The following is a 14,972-nucleotide window of genomic DNA, read 5'->3' as shown; positions in this document are numbered from 1 at the left end:
ATAGTGATTGTGTTAAAAAAATCTTAAATTATATATATATATAATGTTCTTTTTTAATGGTAGGTAAGAATGACAAATGCCACAGTTTGCTTACGCCTAAAAGTAAGACTTGTTTTCTGAAAAGTTTTGTTTGTTCAAAACAATTATTTATTTCATCTCATCGTGTTTATTATTTTGCTTGAAAATAAAGTTTCATGTAAGTCAAGACAAATGCCACAGGTTAATTCTCTACCTAGAGTACGGATATATATATAATTTATATATATATATAATTTAGAAGAAAAGTCTTATTTATTTGGAATAAAAAATTACAATTATTAAGTTAAGTAAACTTCACTTGATGATTTGTTATTTTTTATCTCTTGTATAAACTAAAGCTAAAGATAAGTAAACTCATGTTGATCTATTCTCAATTTCTAGATGTATATATTCCTACAATAATTATTCCTCAGATGACGACGGATTAACTTATCTTTTCCCATACTTTGACAAGTTCTTGGCGAAGACCTCTTCAACTTCTTCTGTTGCAGAAGAAGTTGAAGAGGTCTTCGCCAAGAACTTGTAGTGGATGCTAAAGAAACGAAGGAACTTCACAAACGTTGACAACGGAGATGTAAATTAATAAAACACTAAATAAGTACAAAAAACATTGAGAAACTTAACAAATACTTTTTAGTCTGCATTTAATATTGGAAAAAAAATATGAAAAATGGAATACGATATATTTCAAAATAAAAATTGCAAAATAAAAATCTTAATAATAATAAACACTCTGTTCCGATATATTTCTTCCTGAAAATGATACGAGACCATCAGATTGAGCAATACAAGAGTATAACATTATAATCACAATACAACGAGTGGTCCATTGAGCCTTGAAACCAAATTTTTAACCACAGGACCAATCACTCTACATGAAGAAAATATGTCTCAAGCAGCAACAGGACTCCGGCCAGATGAGAGCTGTAAATTAGCAGCGTAGTCGCGAGCCCACAAATCGTAATGCACGATCTCCTCCAGCGAAGGCTTGGTGATGAGTTCACTTCTATGAGCATCACATGTAAGTTCCACCACCTTGAATATGTCCAGATAGTTGATTCTGCAAAATTCATCATCAGCATTTTGGCGTTCTAAAGAAACAGATGTGACAAGGTTGTTCGACAACACTTTTCAAGGATTGAACTTGAAAGGAATGGAAAGAAAATAAGTACTTTTCGCTAATGAACATCTCCACAGCCTTCTCATTAGCAGCGCTAAGGACTCCTGTCATTGTGCCGCCAGCTCGGCCAGCTGCATAGGCTAGATCCATGGATGGGTACTTCACATTATCTGGTGCTTTAAAGGTCAAAGCGCCTTGCCTGCATCATTAAAACTACATTAAGATTACGAAAGATGGTAATCATTTGAAGTATAATTGTGAATTCGCCAATGTACAGGAATTTACACATGAGTTTCCTATTTGATTCACGACATGATTATATAGTGCATCACTAATCAATTGAAGTATAATTGCAAATTTGCCAATATATGGGAATTTACACACGAGCTTTCTATTTGATTTACGGCATGATTATATAGTGCATCACACATTGTCCTTAACAAATCCATAGCAGATCCAAAAATGGCATTTGTCTTCTTGGAAACTACGCTGTCGTTAAATATAGGAACTATAGTTCAGTAGTCACAGCACCATGAGTTTCAATTCTAGTTTCGTACATAAGAGTTTGCATGTATTTGACAATGTCACGATATAATTTTGACAATATATAGTTTTAATCTTTTATATACTGTTAATGTCAGTAACTGAGTGTAATTAGACATTATGCAGGTAAGATTAAAAAAGAAAGAAAACCATGCATGTGTATCATTAATGACTTAATAAATGAAATTAGAATCACATACTTGCAAAGATCAAGCCGAGGCCATGTAGTCTCCGAGCAATATATTCTGTCAGGCCATGATAGTGTGTAAAGAATTGGTAGGCGCATATCAGGCCAGCCTAATTGAGCCAATATAGATGAGTCCTGCAAGATAAACACAAATCAGTTCAGTACTTCGGATTTAACATTCTTTATGTTGGAATATTCAACATGTGAAGTCCAGATTGAAAATATAAGAAAAGTAGAAGTCGTCGAACATGGACAGTTATTTTATGCACAGGATAAACTTTTTACCTGTGTTTCAACCATAGAGTGTATTATAGATTGTGGATGAATCACAATCTCTATATTGTCATAATCAGCTCCAAACAAATAGTGTGCTTCTATAACTTCTAGTCCCTGAACAGCAAAGAATATTCAAGTTGAATCTGAAAATTTAGGATAAAGAATATAGTCCAGACTAGGGAAGTGAATGAAAATGCTTACCTTGTTGAACAAGGTAGCAGAATCCACAGTGATCTTTTTGCCCATATTCCAGTTAGGATGCTTCAAAGCATCAGCAACCTTCACATCTTTTAATTTTTCAACAGGCAAATCCCTATGACAAAGGCCATAGTAGACGGTCAAATAAATAAATAGATACTAAACCGAAGGAGGAAATGGATAATTGCATAAATGATATGTGCAAATGATAAACAGAGACAATAGGTTGATGGTACAGTCATTACAGGACTAAATCCATCAACCCATGGGGCACCACTCTTATGTCAAACAGTGACTGTTTAATTGTATGTCCTAACCAGATAATTGTTAGTGCTTTGGGTCTTGCATAAAAATTGAAATGAAGGTACTTATGCAGTTCTTATACCTGAAGGCCCCTCCTGATGCAGTCAAAATTATGCGACGAAGTGCATCCTCTGGCAAGCCTTGAATACACTGGAAAAAAAATATTCCTAAAGTCATCATTCTGGATAACTAAATCCAGTCTAAAAAGAAAATCAGATTTTTGGGGCAAAAGGTGATGCAATCACCAGCTGCTGACTGGATCAACTGTGATTATGTCAATAAATGAGTACCTGGAATATGGCAGAATGTTCTGAATCAGCAGGAAGAATTTTCACATTGTGTTTGTGCGCAAGAGGTAGCACAAAAGGACCTCCAGCAATAAGAGTTTCTTTATTTGCCAAGGCTATGTCTTTCCCAGCCTCAATAGCAGCAACTGTAGGCTGATCATATAAAAAAGGATTAATTTGAAACATTTAGTTGAAAGTAGAGAGAAGAACTAACTGGTTATGATGCACTTTGCATCAGTATATGCATCTTTTTTTAAAAAATAATTCTAATCCAAATATATGAAACCATCATTCAAAATTTCAAATACCCAAAAACAGTGGGGATTGTAGAGAAATGAGCTAGAATACTTCAAAACTATCAAACAATATATTCTTCTTTTCCTGAATGTAAAACACTTAAAGAACTAGTGATCTTAAATTTCAGCCGTTACAGGCATCACAAGTGCCATTGAAAAAGCACTCCCTGATGATAAATATGTTGATATGCTGAATATTGTTTTAAGTAGTTGATTGCATACGTGAGTATTCAAAGCAAGTACATGCTCATCAATTGAATATCCAACATATATTCTCTGCATTTCTTGTATGATTAAATCTGAAAAACTATTTGCAACCTAATACATAGTCAAATGAACATAGCTACACAAAGGTCAAAGTCAGCATCTCAGCCAGTTGTGGTGCTTATATCTTCTAAATTATGAAATGGTACTCAATGAGTTTTCAAAAGGAAAAACTATATTAGTTTGCTATATAGTTGATCGACCATAAGGTAAATTATAAAAAGAAATAGTTTGCTACAACAAATATTATTCTATCGCAACCATCTACACTTAGAGCGGCATGAATTACAACTAAAAAGGATCATTGCCTAATTTATTTACTCTCCATGTCAATTTTTGATCTTTTAAGTGAGCATCATAATAGATCAAGACATGCTATTACAAAGTATGCATCAAGGTAAAATAAATTGCAAAATAACAGTGTCAATTGGTACCTTTAGTCCTGCACATCCTACTATTCCTGTAACTACTGTGACAGCATCGGGATGGCGAGCAACCTAAGAACTCATATTGGAACAATGTTAAGAACAATTCAAACAATTCATGATCTATGTATGCAAAGAGAAAACGACCTCTACTATGCCTTCCTCTCCAGGAATGATTTCAGGTTTGTGTTCAACATCCTCCAAGGCCATTTTAAGTTCAGCAACTAGTGACTCATTTCTCACAGATACCAATTGAGGTTTGAATGTCTTAATCTGGTCAAAGTGAAAAAAGGGGATTTAACTTTAGAAAATACAATGAAATTAACATAACACCACAGGGTAAAGAGTGCTACCTGATCAGCAAGGAGTGTCACATTAGAACCAGCTGCAAGAGCAACAACCCTAAACTTGTCTGGATTTTCAGCAACTATATCCAACGTCTGTAACATAGAATCACAAGGAAGAATCAGTCATCAAAGTCTAATCTTATGATTCAAAACAACGGTGCAGGTTTTGAGCTCGGGTACTTAAGGAAGCTTGACAACAGTGATCTGTGTGTTAATAGTCCAGCTGAGCTAAGTGATCAGGTAGACTCAACAAGAACCACTTTTGGGTAAGACATAATCCTACAAGTTAGATTGACAACTTGTAGTTTCTAGCAGAACGTCTAGAATAGGGAAAGTAAAAAAAATTCACGAGGTTCCTCAGGTAAATATTTCACCAATACACCAATAGTATGATTAAATATTACAGGATATACGATAAGAGGAAATTTGTGTCATGTCTTCAGCTTTATACCTGAGTTCCAATTGACCCAGTGGATCCAACAATAGAAATAGGCTTTGGTCCATCCCAAGACTTGCGTCCCGGTTCTGCAATAGCTCGGCCTGGCCATGCCGGTGGAGGTCCCTGCTGCATCGAGCAACATGTTCTCCAGAATTGAATTGCTGCTCCCTTTTGCTTTTGTCTCAAAGGAAGGCACACTGAGAAGAAAGGAATTGCCAAAAAAAAAAAAAAAACAAATCACACACTATTTGTTCGAACGCAAGTAACAAACCTCCATTCGTAAATCGTTTAAAGAATACACGAAGCTTATTCTGCGATAACTTTGGGAATTATACCCCTTTTAAAGAGTGTTTATTTTTTCATAAAACTATTTGAAAAGGATAAAGTAGGGTTAAGAAAAGGATGTATCACTTTTGCAAGTTCCAACTGCAGAAAGGAACTGGAACGAAACTACAATAAGACAATTAAAATCGCAGAAAATACCTAACATGAGAAAAATTAAAAAAGAACCAATCTTTCTTCGAGCGAGATAGTTCATTTATGCAACAACAATCCATAGGGAGATAACCTAATCTCAACCGTAGCAATAGCATGCAATATAAATGCCGTATCTCCAGAAGGCTGGAACTTCATAAAAAAAAAAAAAAACGTCTCCAATCAACGACGCGGAAAGGGAATCAGTCAGGGGTACCAAATCCAACTACACACAGTTCGTATCTTCAGATACAAACTTCCACAAACAAGGAAGCGAAAAAGAAAGGTCGCACCTTTGCGCTGGGTAAAGGCACCTCGGCTGGACTCCAAGAACGAAACGCCTCCAATTTCTCCCGAAAGCGGCAGTCTGAGTGTCATCTTCGCAACCCTACCTTCCAACTCTGCAAACTAAAGGAGATTGGAGGAAGGATAAGACGAAGAGGGAATCTCCAAATGCGAGGGTTGGAGCGAGGTGGATACTCCAAATCTTATACCGCTGCGACAGCGGTGACAGTGTTCGGCCACTGGAGTTCGGTGGATACGGACACAATTGTCTGGCGTCTCATCGACTGCTACATTGTTCTATAACATTGTTACCGCTACACACTTTTTTTCTATGTCCGTTCTTTGTGTCATATACAACAACATATAACGTGATATGTGTGCGTTGTATTGTAACAGTGATACAGTCGGACTGACACCATATCAGCGAATAGATCTCTGCTATAATCATTGTGTCGGTTCATCAGTAACAACGCTAGTGGGAAGCTTTAACAACCATATCCACTGAAATGGTGGGAATAATTAGTGTATCGTGTATAATCTTCTTGCTTAAAAAAATAATAGACGGTAAAATTATACTATTTTTTGACAAAATTAGTTCATGAGAAGAATTTCTGCTTAAAAAAATACAATTATTGTTATTCTCATGAATCACGCACCATGAAAGTAACAGTCAACAACAATTGAATTGGGAACATCCATTGCAAGACACGTTATTCTTATAGTGGAATGTGACACATTCTTCTTGTGATTCATGCAATGCGATTTTTCTTTATGTCCCCCCTTTTTTTCACAAACAAAATTTCAATGTTATTAGATAATTAATTATTTCCCAAGATTGTTCAATATTCTGTACTCATTTTACGTGGACATGATTCTAAGCACAGTAAGCATAAGCATAGTAAGATTATTTGTCTGGTTTGGCATGTTGAAGCAACACACTCAGATATGCATGCTCATTTTTATGTTAGACATCGTGATGAAGAAGCTCTGTTGTACCATGATTTCAAACATAATAAGCATTGACAAGTTGTTTCTCTTGTTTACACTAGAGGACTTTGTTGTTGTTTCTCATTTGTATTTCTTGGAATATGGACGGCCTTTTCATAATCAGTAAAATAATATTTAAAATATCAAGTAATAAATGGATGCTCCAATAATTGGAAAAGTATTGACTCCCATACAAGTTAGATTTATTGATGCGAACACATGAGTGCTGACTATAGTATACACGAATGTCAATTTGAGTGAAACCATTAGTTGAAAATTGAATCGAATTAATTTTCAAAATTCTCCAGAAATTAATTAATGGATTAATTGATAAACATACATATTAATTTAATTAAGTTAATGATATTTTAAAGAGACATATCTTTTTATCAGGTAAAAGTGACTTTTCATCTTTCAGAAGAAACTTTTCGTCCTTGTAAAAATACTTCAATTTTTTAAATTCAACTAACTCAAATTATAGTTATGAAATTTTCTTTTGATGTTTTCTCACTTCCTCTTCTATCTAAAGAATTTGAAAGCTTTAAAAGTTTGTAAGATTTGAAATTTAGAGTGGTCCTATTTTGAATCATAGATCATTGTATTTTTGAAAGATGATTGTCAATAAATCGTAAACACTAAATAAGATGATATCGTCTTAAGGAGAGAAGGGATCGTCTTCATCCCATCCTTAAAACTCTTATCTATAGAGATATGCTTACGTGAAGGGTTGTTTCGATATCCAAAGAAATAACTCGACAATTAACAAGATTTAATAAGTGAAAACAATACTAAAAAAAGTACGTTTATAACCTGAAATGGTGTCTTAATTGATAACCAAAATGGTGTATCAAGAATATAAAAGGGACAAGATCCATGTGCCATACAAAGCTTCACTAGTTTGAGCCATTGACTCATCGTCGAGCTAACTGACCAAACTTAAACTATTAGATCAACACCGACAATCTCCAACAACAGTATTTGACCATTGCCAACAAGAAAGAACACGAGTAATGATTTAGTTTCTTCAAGTATATATTCTCATCTAAGTTATAGGTTTCAATGTAAATAAGGTTGTGTTGGTGTAGGAAGTACCAGATGATCGAACCTTGGTTTTGATGATGACGCAAGGTTTAACTTAAGTGTGTGGTGTGTACTGATATGTTTATTTAAGTGTGAAGGGAGCACAGGAAAGTCTTAGTTGAGGCTAGGCAAAGTAAGTCCTAGTTGAGACTAGGCAAAGGCAAGTCCTGGTTTAGAGGATCAGGTAGAAATCTTAGTAGGATCAAGTGCACTAGGTGCAAGTCTAGGCATGTCAGGAGGACCAGATGCATGGCAGAAATCCAGACAGGTTAGGTGAACCAGATGCGTAGTGGAAGTCTAAGCGGTCAGGTGGACCAGTAGACCTAGCAGCAAATCCTGGGAGTCGAGGATCAAGGCTAAGCGGAAAGTCCAATCAGGTAAATTCTCCCGAGTGGAGTGGGTAAGGACGCGTTCTCGAAATGGAACAGTAGGCATCGATCTAATCCAGGATTTCACTGAAATTAAAATTCGAAGTTAAGGTCACTTAATAGTTCGAAAACTGTTACTCCTTTTCTGCTACCTTAGTTTTTGCACTAACTTGTAATGCAGGATTGGAGGGGCGGAAACTTTGATTCCAGACGATCTTATCCAGAATCCAGGCTACTGGCGGTCCAGGCACCCGGATTATCGATCCAGGCACCCGGATTATCGATCCAGGCGATCGGACGTCAGCGAACCAGGCCAGCAAAATAGTGAGGTGGTATTGTTCCAGTGGTCGGGACACCTCAGCTTCCAGGCCCCCGGATTGGTTCCAAGCGTTTGGATTCAGATAAACGCAACGGCAGTCAAAGTTCATTTGGAACCTCCACATCAGCACACAAGCTCCCAGAAAGAGAATACAGACGCATGGAAGTGTCGGGTCAATTGCGCCTATAACTGATCGGCGGACAATGTGGAGGCGCCTGGAAAGGAGTTCCAGGCACCTGGAAAGCCTTATAAAAGACCTTCGAGGGAAGCCCTCAGCACATCAATTGAGTTCAATTCAAAGCAACCCAACTGCTGTCTGCGCACGAAGGATCACTTTGGAAGTCATCGTAACACCGGAGTTCTGCACCGCAAGTCTTCATCTCCTATTTCGGCTCTTGGTAACGATTTACTTTGTGCATTAATTTAAAAGTACGATAAGTGTTTTTATCGTATCTGTTATTTGTATCGTTACAACTCCTTTCCGTAAGGAAGGAGTTTATTAGTGGATTGCCCAAACGTAAACGATCAAAGATCATGGGCCTTGTAGTAGTAGTCTGTGGCTGTGAACCAAGTAAAATACTTATGCCTCTTTGTGCATGTTTGTGTTTTTCATATTTATTATTTTCGCTGTAACTTTATCTCTGTTTAATCTAATTCACGAACGAACGAACGTAATCGACGATTTTATGAAAATCGAGAAAATGCTACAAGATAACGCTATTCACCCCCCTCTAGCGCTCTCTTCGATCCTACAGGTTGTTCTCCATTGAGATGGTTCATCCATGCTAATCTCAATCCTTTCTCATCCCATGTGATGGTGTCTCTTTTCACCTGTTCGGGCTCCTCATTTCCTTCCTTCTCTAGGGTTGATGTCCCAGGACATCCTCCGAGAAGCAAAACTTGTAGATCAACAAGCATCAATCAAGGCATTGTCAGCATGGCCCTCTGACAATTAAGTCAGTAAAGGGATCGAGAAGAGCGTAAGGAGCTTGAAAAAAAAAGACGAAAAGAAATGGCTTTTGCGAGTGTTAAGAAAAATTATACATTCACCTACCTTCGCAAAGTCTTATAAAGTCACGGAGCAAAAGGATCCACGTCGACCGCCATGCCAGTCCTATATGGGTTACGTGGACAACCGAACGAGCGGAGCACCAACCGGCCACACAAGTGGACCTTCACCCTGGCAGCGACAACCATTAGTTTGTACCGTCAATTTTGTTTAGTTATCAACTTGATGTCACTTTCCAAAGGGGGTAGACTGATAGGGCTTGGTCCTACATCAGGGGCAGTTGGAAGACACACAAGAGAGCCAGCTCAGCCAAGCTCCTCCACAGCTGGCCCCTGATGTGGTCGCTCAACCAAAGGCTAACTGGGATCCCATGGTCGGGAAGGGGCTCCAGTCAAGTGTCCCAGGTCCTAATATGTTGGTGGCCTGACCGGATTTATTCGGGCAGCATCACATAGCCCCCCTCCAAGTCGAAGTGAAGAGTAAAGTCGAATAAAGTCCAATAAGTTTTAAAATGAGGAAAGGGACATGTTTTCAATCTGCTATGTGCAGCTTAATTCGACCGTGCGAGCTATCTAAGGAGTATTTTAGGAATATATGAGAAATCCAATCATGCCCATAACCAAGCATCATACTGCAGATATCTCAAGAATGTCTTCTTGCGCTGACCCCAAGTGTAAATCATAATAAGAAGGCTAAGAATCTCCAAGAATGTCAAGTGAGAAATTTAATTCTATCCTACCCCACTGGGAAGAGGGACTTAACCATTTGGTTGTGAGGACAACAATGAGAAGATTCAAACTTTTAAGAATTGATCAGAAATACCGGCATATCCACTTCACCTAGATCGGGGAGAGGAGCTCAATCCCGTGGCTAAAAATAAAAATGACCTTTGCATTTGGATCGGGGAGAGGAACTTGATCCCGCGGTAAGGAATAAGAATGACTTTGTATCTAGACTAGGGAGAGGAGCTCGATCTCGCGGTTAGGAATAAGAATGACCTTTGCATATAGATCGAGGTGAGGAGCTTGATCCCGCGACCAAGAATAAGAATGTCATTTACATCTAGACCAGGGAGAGGAGCTCAATACCGCATCCAGGAATAAAAGAATACACTTTACATCTGGATTAGGAAGAAGAGCTCAATGTAGCCAGGAATAAGAATGAACTTTGCATTTGGATTAAGGGGAGAAGCTCGATCCTGCGACCTCCATGAGAATGACCTTTGCATCTGGACTAAGGAGAGGAGCTCGATCTCACGATCAAGAATAAGAATGACCTTAGCATCTAGATTTGGGAGAGGATCCTGATCCTACGATCATGAATAAGAATGACCTTTGCATCTGGATCAAGGAGGGGAGCCCGTGATTTCCATAAGAATGACCATTGCATCTGAACCAGGGAGAGGAGTTTAGTACTCCAAGGGAGTCAAGTGTAAAGTTTTCCTCACAACTCTTGTTGGACCAACTCAACAATGTGGTTACTATTCGTGAGAACTCCTCTGACAGAACTGGGCCCCTAATTGTTTCGATGATGAATGGTAGAGGGATTTGACGTTGTTATGTCGACTCCTCGAGCCACTGTTGCATTGTCGTTCTCTTGGTGTTCACCATCAGGACTTCTTGAATGTTTCTTAATGTGATTTTTTATATCTCTTCCCACAAACGCTGCCAATTTGATGATGTCTCTTTTCACCCACTCGGGCTCCTCATTTCCTTCCTTCTCTAGGGTTGTGATCACAAGAGATCCTTCGGAGAGCGAAGCTTGTGGATCAACAAGCGTATTCATTGCTGAACAATCATATCAGTGAAGGAACCGAGAAGAGCATAAGGAGCTCGAAAGAGAAAGACAGAAAGAAGTGGCTTTTTGTGAGTGTTCAAAAAAAGCATACCTTCACCTACCTAACTACCTTCACAAGGGCTTATAAAGCCGCGGAGGAAAAGGATCCACATCGACTGCCATGCCAACTCTAGACAGGTTACGTGGATGATAGCACGAGCAGAGCACTACCCATCAGCCGACCACCCAAGCGGACCTTCGCATTGGCAGTGACAATGATTGGTCCGTACCACTAGTTTTGTCTAGTTATCAACCAGATGTCACATTCCAAAGGGGCCAGACTGATAGGTCTTAATCCTGCATTAGGGGCAATTGGAAGTAGACACACAAAAGAACCAACTCAGCCAAGCTCCTCCCACCACAAGAAAGACTCTTAATAGCGACAGAATTAGCAACAGACTTAATTTTCCATCGCTAATTTAGCGATGAAATTAAATTTTTGTCGCTAAATTAGTGACAAAAAATTAATTCTATCACCAAGGGTTATTTTAGTGATGGAGTTAATTATCCGTCGCTAAATTAACGACAGAAATTTAATTCCGTCACTATATTAGCGACAGAAATTTAATTTTGTCTCTAATTTAGCGACGGATATTTTACTCCGTCGCTAAATTAGCGATGAAAAATCGGAATATTATTAGTTCTGTGGCTAATATAGCGACGGATAATTAATTTTGTTGCTAAATTAGCAACGAAATTAAATTTTTATCATGAATTTAGTATTTTCTGACCGAAGTTTTCCCCTTCTGCTTCACGTTTCTACTCTCTCGCAATTTCTCGATCTCTCCGACTCCGGCGTTTCTCACTTGATCAGCGTCGGCGGCTTGCTCTCTAGTGATTTCCTCACTCGATTAGCATCGTCAACTCTGGTGATTTCTCGATCTCTCCGATCTCTCCAACTCCAGCCTTCTTCGACACTCCCACAGTCGCTGGCGACGCTCCCATAGTCATCGGCGACGCTCCCATGGTCGTCGGCGATGCTCCCATAGTCGCCGACCGATAAGTATTTGTTAAGGTTGTGTTTCCTGTCTAGGTTGTTGGGGCTGGCTTGGCCCAGCCCATCGACATCGGCCCCGGGTTGCTTGAGCTCGACAACCATGGTTTGGACACGATCAGGGGCTCGACACTGGCACACCTAGGGGCTTGGCACAGGTATGCTACAATCGCTACCGCTGTTGCGCGCGATCACTACTGCTTCCTCGGCCACAGGCTCGACTCGGTCCCTGCCGCTACCACTACCATGGCCACTAGTCGCTGCCGCTGCTGTGGCCACGAGCACGGTTGCTATTGCGGCCAGGGGCTCACATGACCATTGGTAAAAAGTCTGGTCGAGCTCGCCGACTATGGGCTCGGTACGACTAAGCTTGTCGGCCACTACCTTGGTCCGACTGACTCGAGCGAGCACGGCCATAGCCCGACCGAGTTCATCGGCCTTGACTTGAGTTGTGTTTTCATAGTTGCTTTCATAGTTGAATTTGTATTTGATGTTTTCACTTTGGTTTTATATTTAGGTTAATTGAAGAAGCAGAAGCAGATTTCAGAAGTTTTGACACTCAGATCCATACATTGGTAAATATTATTGTAAAATTGCATCTTTAGTATTATTGCACTCGAGTTATGCTTTTATTAATTTTAGATTTGCAAACTAGATTGAGCTTTTTAAGGAAATTCATTGATTACATTAGTTGAAATGTATAAAAATATTTTAATGTCGATGAAGGTGTAATATTACTAGAAAACAATTATGTGTTGATGATTTATTGATGGCAACTATGTTAGTAGAAGCCCTTGAGCCAATTATGTGATGATTGATTAAGGACTTTTATATCATATTATATTATTAATAAAGACATAATTTTTGGTTATTATATACTTACTTTATGTTTGTGTCAAATAACTAAGTATAATAATGTCCTTGGGTAGCTAGTTTTAATCTACATCATATCGATTATTTAAATCGATAGTGAGATGATGTAGAGAACACTACTCTTAATCATTCTTAGTCAAGCATTAATATTCAGAGACGATATTAATACATTAAGACTAACATGTAGGTCAACTGGATGACTTGATCTTATAAGTCATAGATATGAGACATCGAGTTGACACATGTGTATACATTAGAGAATGTATACTGAATTGATCCACCATGAGAAAGTTTCATGGATCGTTATATGAGTGTTATAAACTTTCTCATGTGACTATTGGTATGAATAGTCCTTAGACCTGAAGTCACCACGGTTCCCTACATAAGGAGTTATGTATTTTGTGTCGTCAAACGCCACCCGTAATAGGGTGGACTATAAAGGCGATCATTGGGTGTGTAACAAATTATGCGGAGGGATGTGAGTGATGTAGATGAGATTTATCCCTCTGATATAACGGGAGTGATATCTTGTGGCCTCTTGATAGAGTAGGACCATGAAATGTATGATCATGCTCAAATGAATCAATATGAGATATTGAGCTCATTTGCTTGAGTGAGTCTACTTGGGGATCAAGAAACATAAAGATTGATAAGAAAATGACACGGTCTATACCTCATTGATCAATCTAGATATTGAGGATAGAAGGGCACAGTCATACATTATCATAGTCACGAAGGTTATGTCGGATCTTAACATTTTTGTCACTTAGGTAGTAATGATGCATTGCTAGATGTCACTCATTGCTTATGTTTCTAAAATAAATTTTAGAGGCACTGCCAACGTTACGAGAATCTATTGGGTCACACACAAATAACACTCTATTTAGAGATGAGTTCATTTTAGTTTGACTAAAAGAACAATTATGCTCATTGGATGGCTAAGGTTTGAGTTAGACTCAAATTAAATCAAGTTAATGAATGAAGTTTAATTCATCATGCATGATTAATGTGAATTAATCATGCATTGAAGAAGATGAGGTTATCATACATGGAGGTTTTCATGCATTGATGAGGGAATATCAAAAGCCTAAAAACCTTTGGTATTTATGGCTTGGGTATAAAAAAAAGTTTTTCTCCCCAAAAGTCATGGGGGATTTTCATCTTCTTCTCTCCTTCTTCTTCTTGGCCGAGAGTCTCAAAGGGGTTGTTGGCACAACCCAAATTTTCTCCAAAAGTGAGTGTTAATGTGGATACGCATAGAGGCATGGACACTTAAACGTGCAAGAGATTCGACAAACTTTGGACGAGCAAGATAAGCGAAGGGTACGCTCCAAAGGTATACCCTATTAGATATAGGATTTTATAGATATAAACTTGTTTGTTTTTCTTTCGCATGGATCGCTCAAGGGATCCTTTTTCCGCTGCGATTTATCATTTATTGCATAGGATTCCCTACAAACTAGCCTCAGACATAATCATGTTTAGTAATACAAAAGACAGTAGTTAATATTGTTAGAAAACATGTGTATTTTGCAATTAATTTTATGTTGCTCCTGCAATCACTGATAGGAGTTGTATAAATATCAGATTCTGAATAGTAATATTATGAAAAGGTTATGATGGTTTAATTAAGAATATTTTATTAGAATTTATTTTTTCTCCAAAATTAGACATACACCACAATATTAGTCCCCGCTACAGTTACCTTTTTTTCCAAAAAATAGAGTAAATTTTAAAAAGTTAATATTAACTATTATTTGTTGCATTATAAATTTAACACAAATATACATGATAAAAATACATCTTGTAAGTTATAATGATTTAATTAAGCTTTATGTAGCATGCTCGCTCGATAGGTTGGTCAGCCGTGACCTCCTACTTCTTGCTTTGGCTGGTCGCAATATTAATAATCAAACCCAAACTAAATGTTTAATTTAAGTTTAAATATTATTGATAGTATTAAGTCTAAGTGCTTAAAAAGTAATTTTAATTATCTGCGTATTTAGTTTACAACACTATTTCT

General features: G+C 38.0%; 1 protein-coding gene across 1 annotated transcript; it reads right to left on the bottom strand.

Annotated features, from left to right (window-relative positions):
• Nucleotides 1–738: 738 nt before the first annotated feature.
• On the bottom strand, nt 739–5,709 carry LOC141818973 (1-deoxy-D-xylulose 5-phosphate reductoisomerase, chloroplastic-like). Its single transcript, XM_074706364.1, has 12 exons — nt 5,492–5,709; nt 4,737–4,921; nt 4,292–4,378; nt 4,086–4,211; nt 3,948–4,010; nt 2,957–3,106; nt 2,749–2,816; nt 2,367–2,478; nt 2,175–2,279; nt 1,903–2,024; nt 1,212–1,358; nt 739–1,099 (listed from the first exon to the last, which is right to left on the bottom strand). The coding sequence occupies exons 1-12, from the start codon at nt 5,574–5,576 to the stop codon at nt 931–933; spliced, it is 1,419 nt and encodes a 472-aa protein (XP_074562465.1). The 5' UTR covers nt 5,577–5,709; the 3' UTR covers nt 739–930.
• Between the last annotated feature and the right edge of the window lie 9,263 nt (nt 5,710–14,972).

This window comes from Curcuma longa, unplaced genomic scaffold (assembly GCF_044706935.1).
Source record: "Curcuma longa cultivar G26 ecotype Majalengka, Jawa Barat unplaced genomic scaffold, ITB_CL_G26_1.1 contig_27055, whole genome shotgun sequence".
Lineage (NCBI taxonomy): Eukaryota > Viridiplantae > Streptophyta > Magnoliopsida > Zingiberales > Zingiberaceae > Curcuma > Curcuma longa.
This window is presented reverse-complemented; position numbering and strand designations above follow the sequence as displayed.

Coding starts and splice junctions, on each gene's coding strand:
- LOC141818973 (XM_074706364.1), bottom strand. CDS start 5,576: ATGACACTCAGACTGCCGCTTTCGGGAGAAATTGGAGGCGTTTCGTTC. Junction 2,817..2,956: donor AACATTCTGCCATATTCCAG/GTACTCATTTAT, acceptor TTTTTTTTCCAG/TGTATTCAAGGCTTGCCAGA. Junction 2,280..2,366: donor CTGCTACCTTGTTCAACAAG/GTAAGCATTTTC, acceptor TTTGCTGTTCAG/GGACTAGAAGTTATAGAAGC.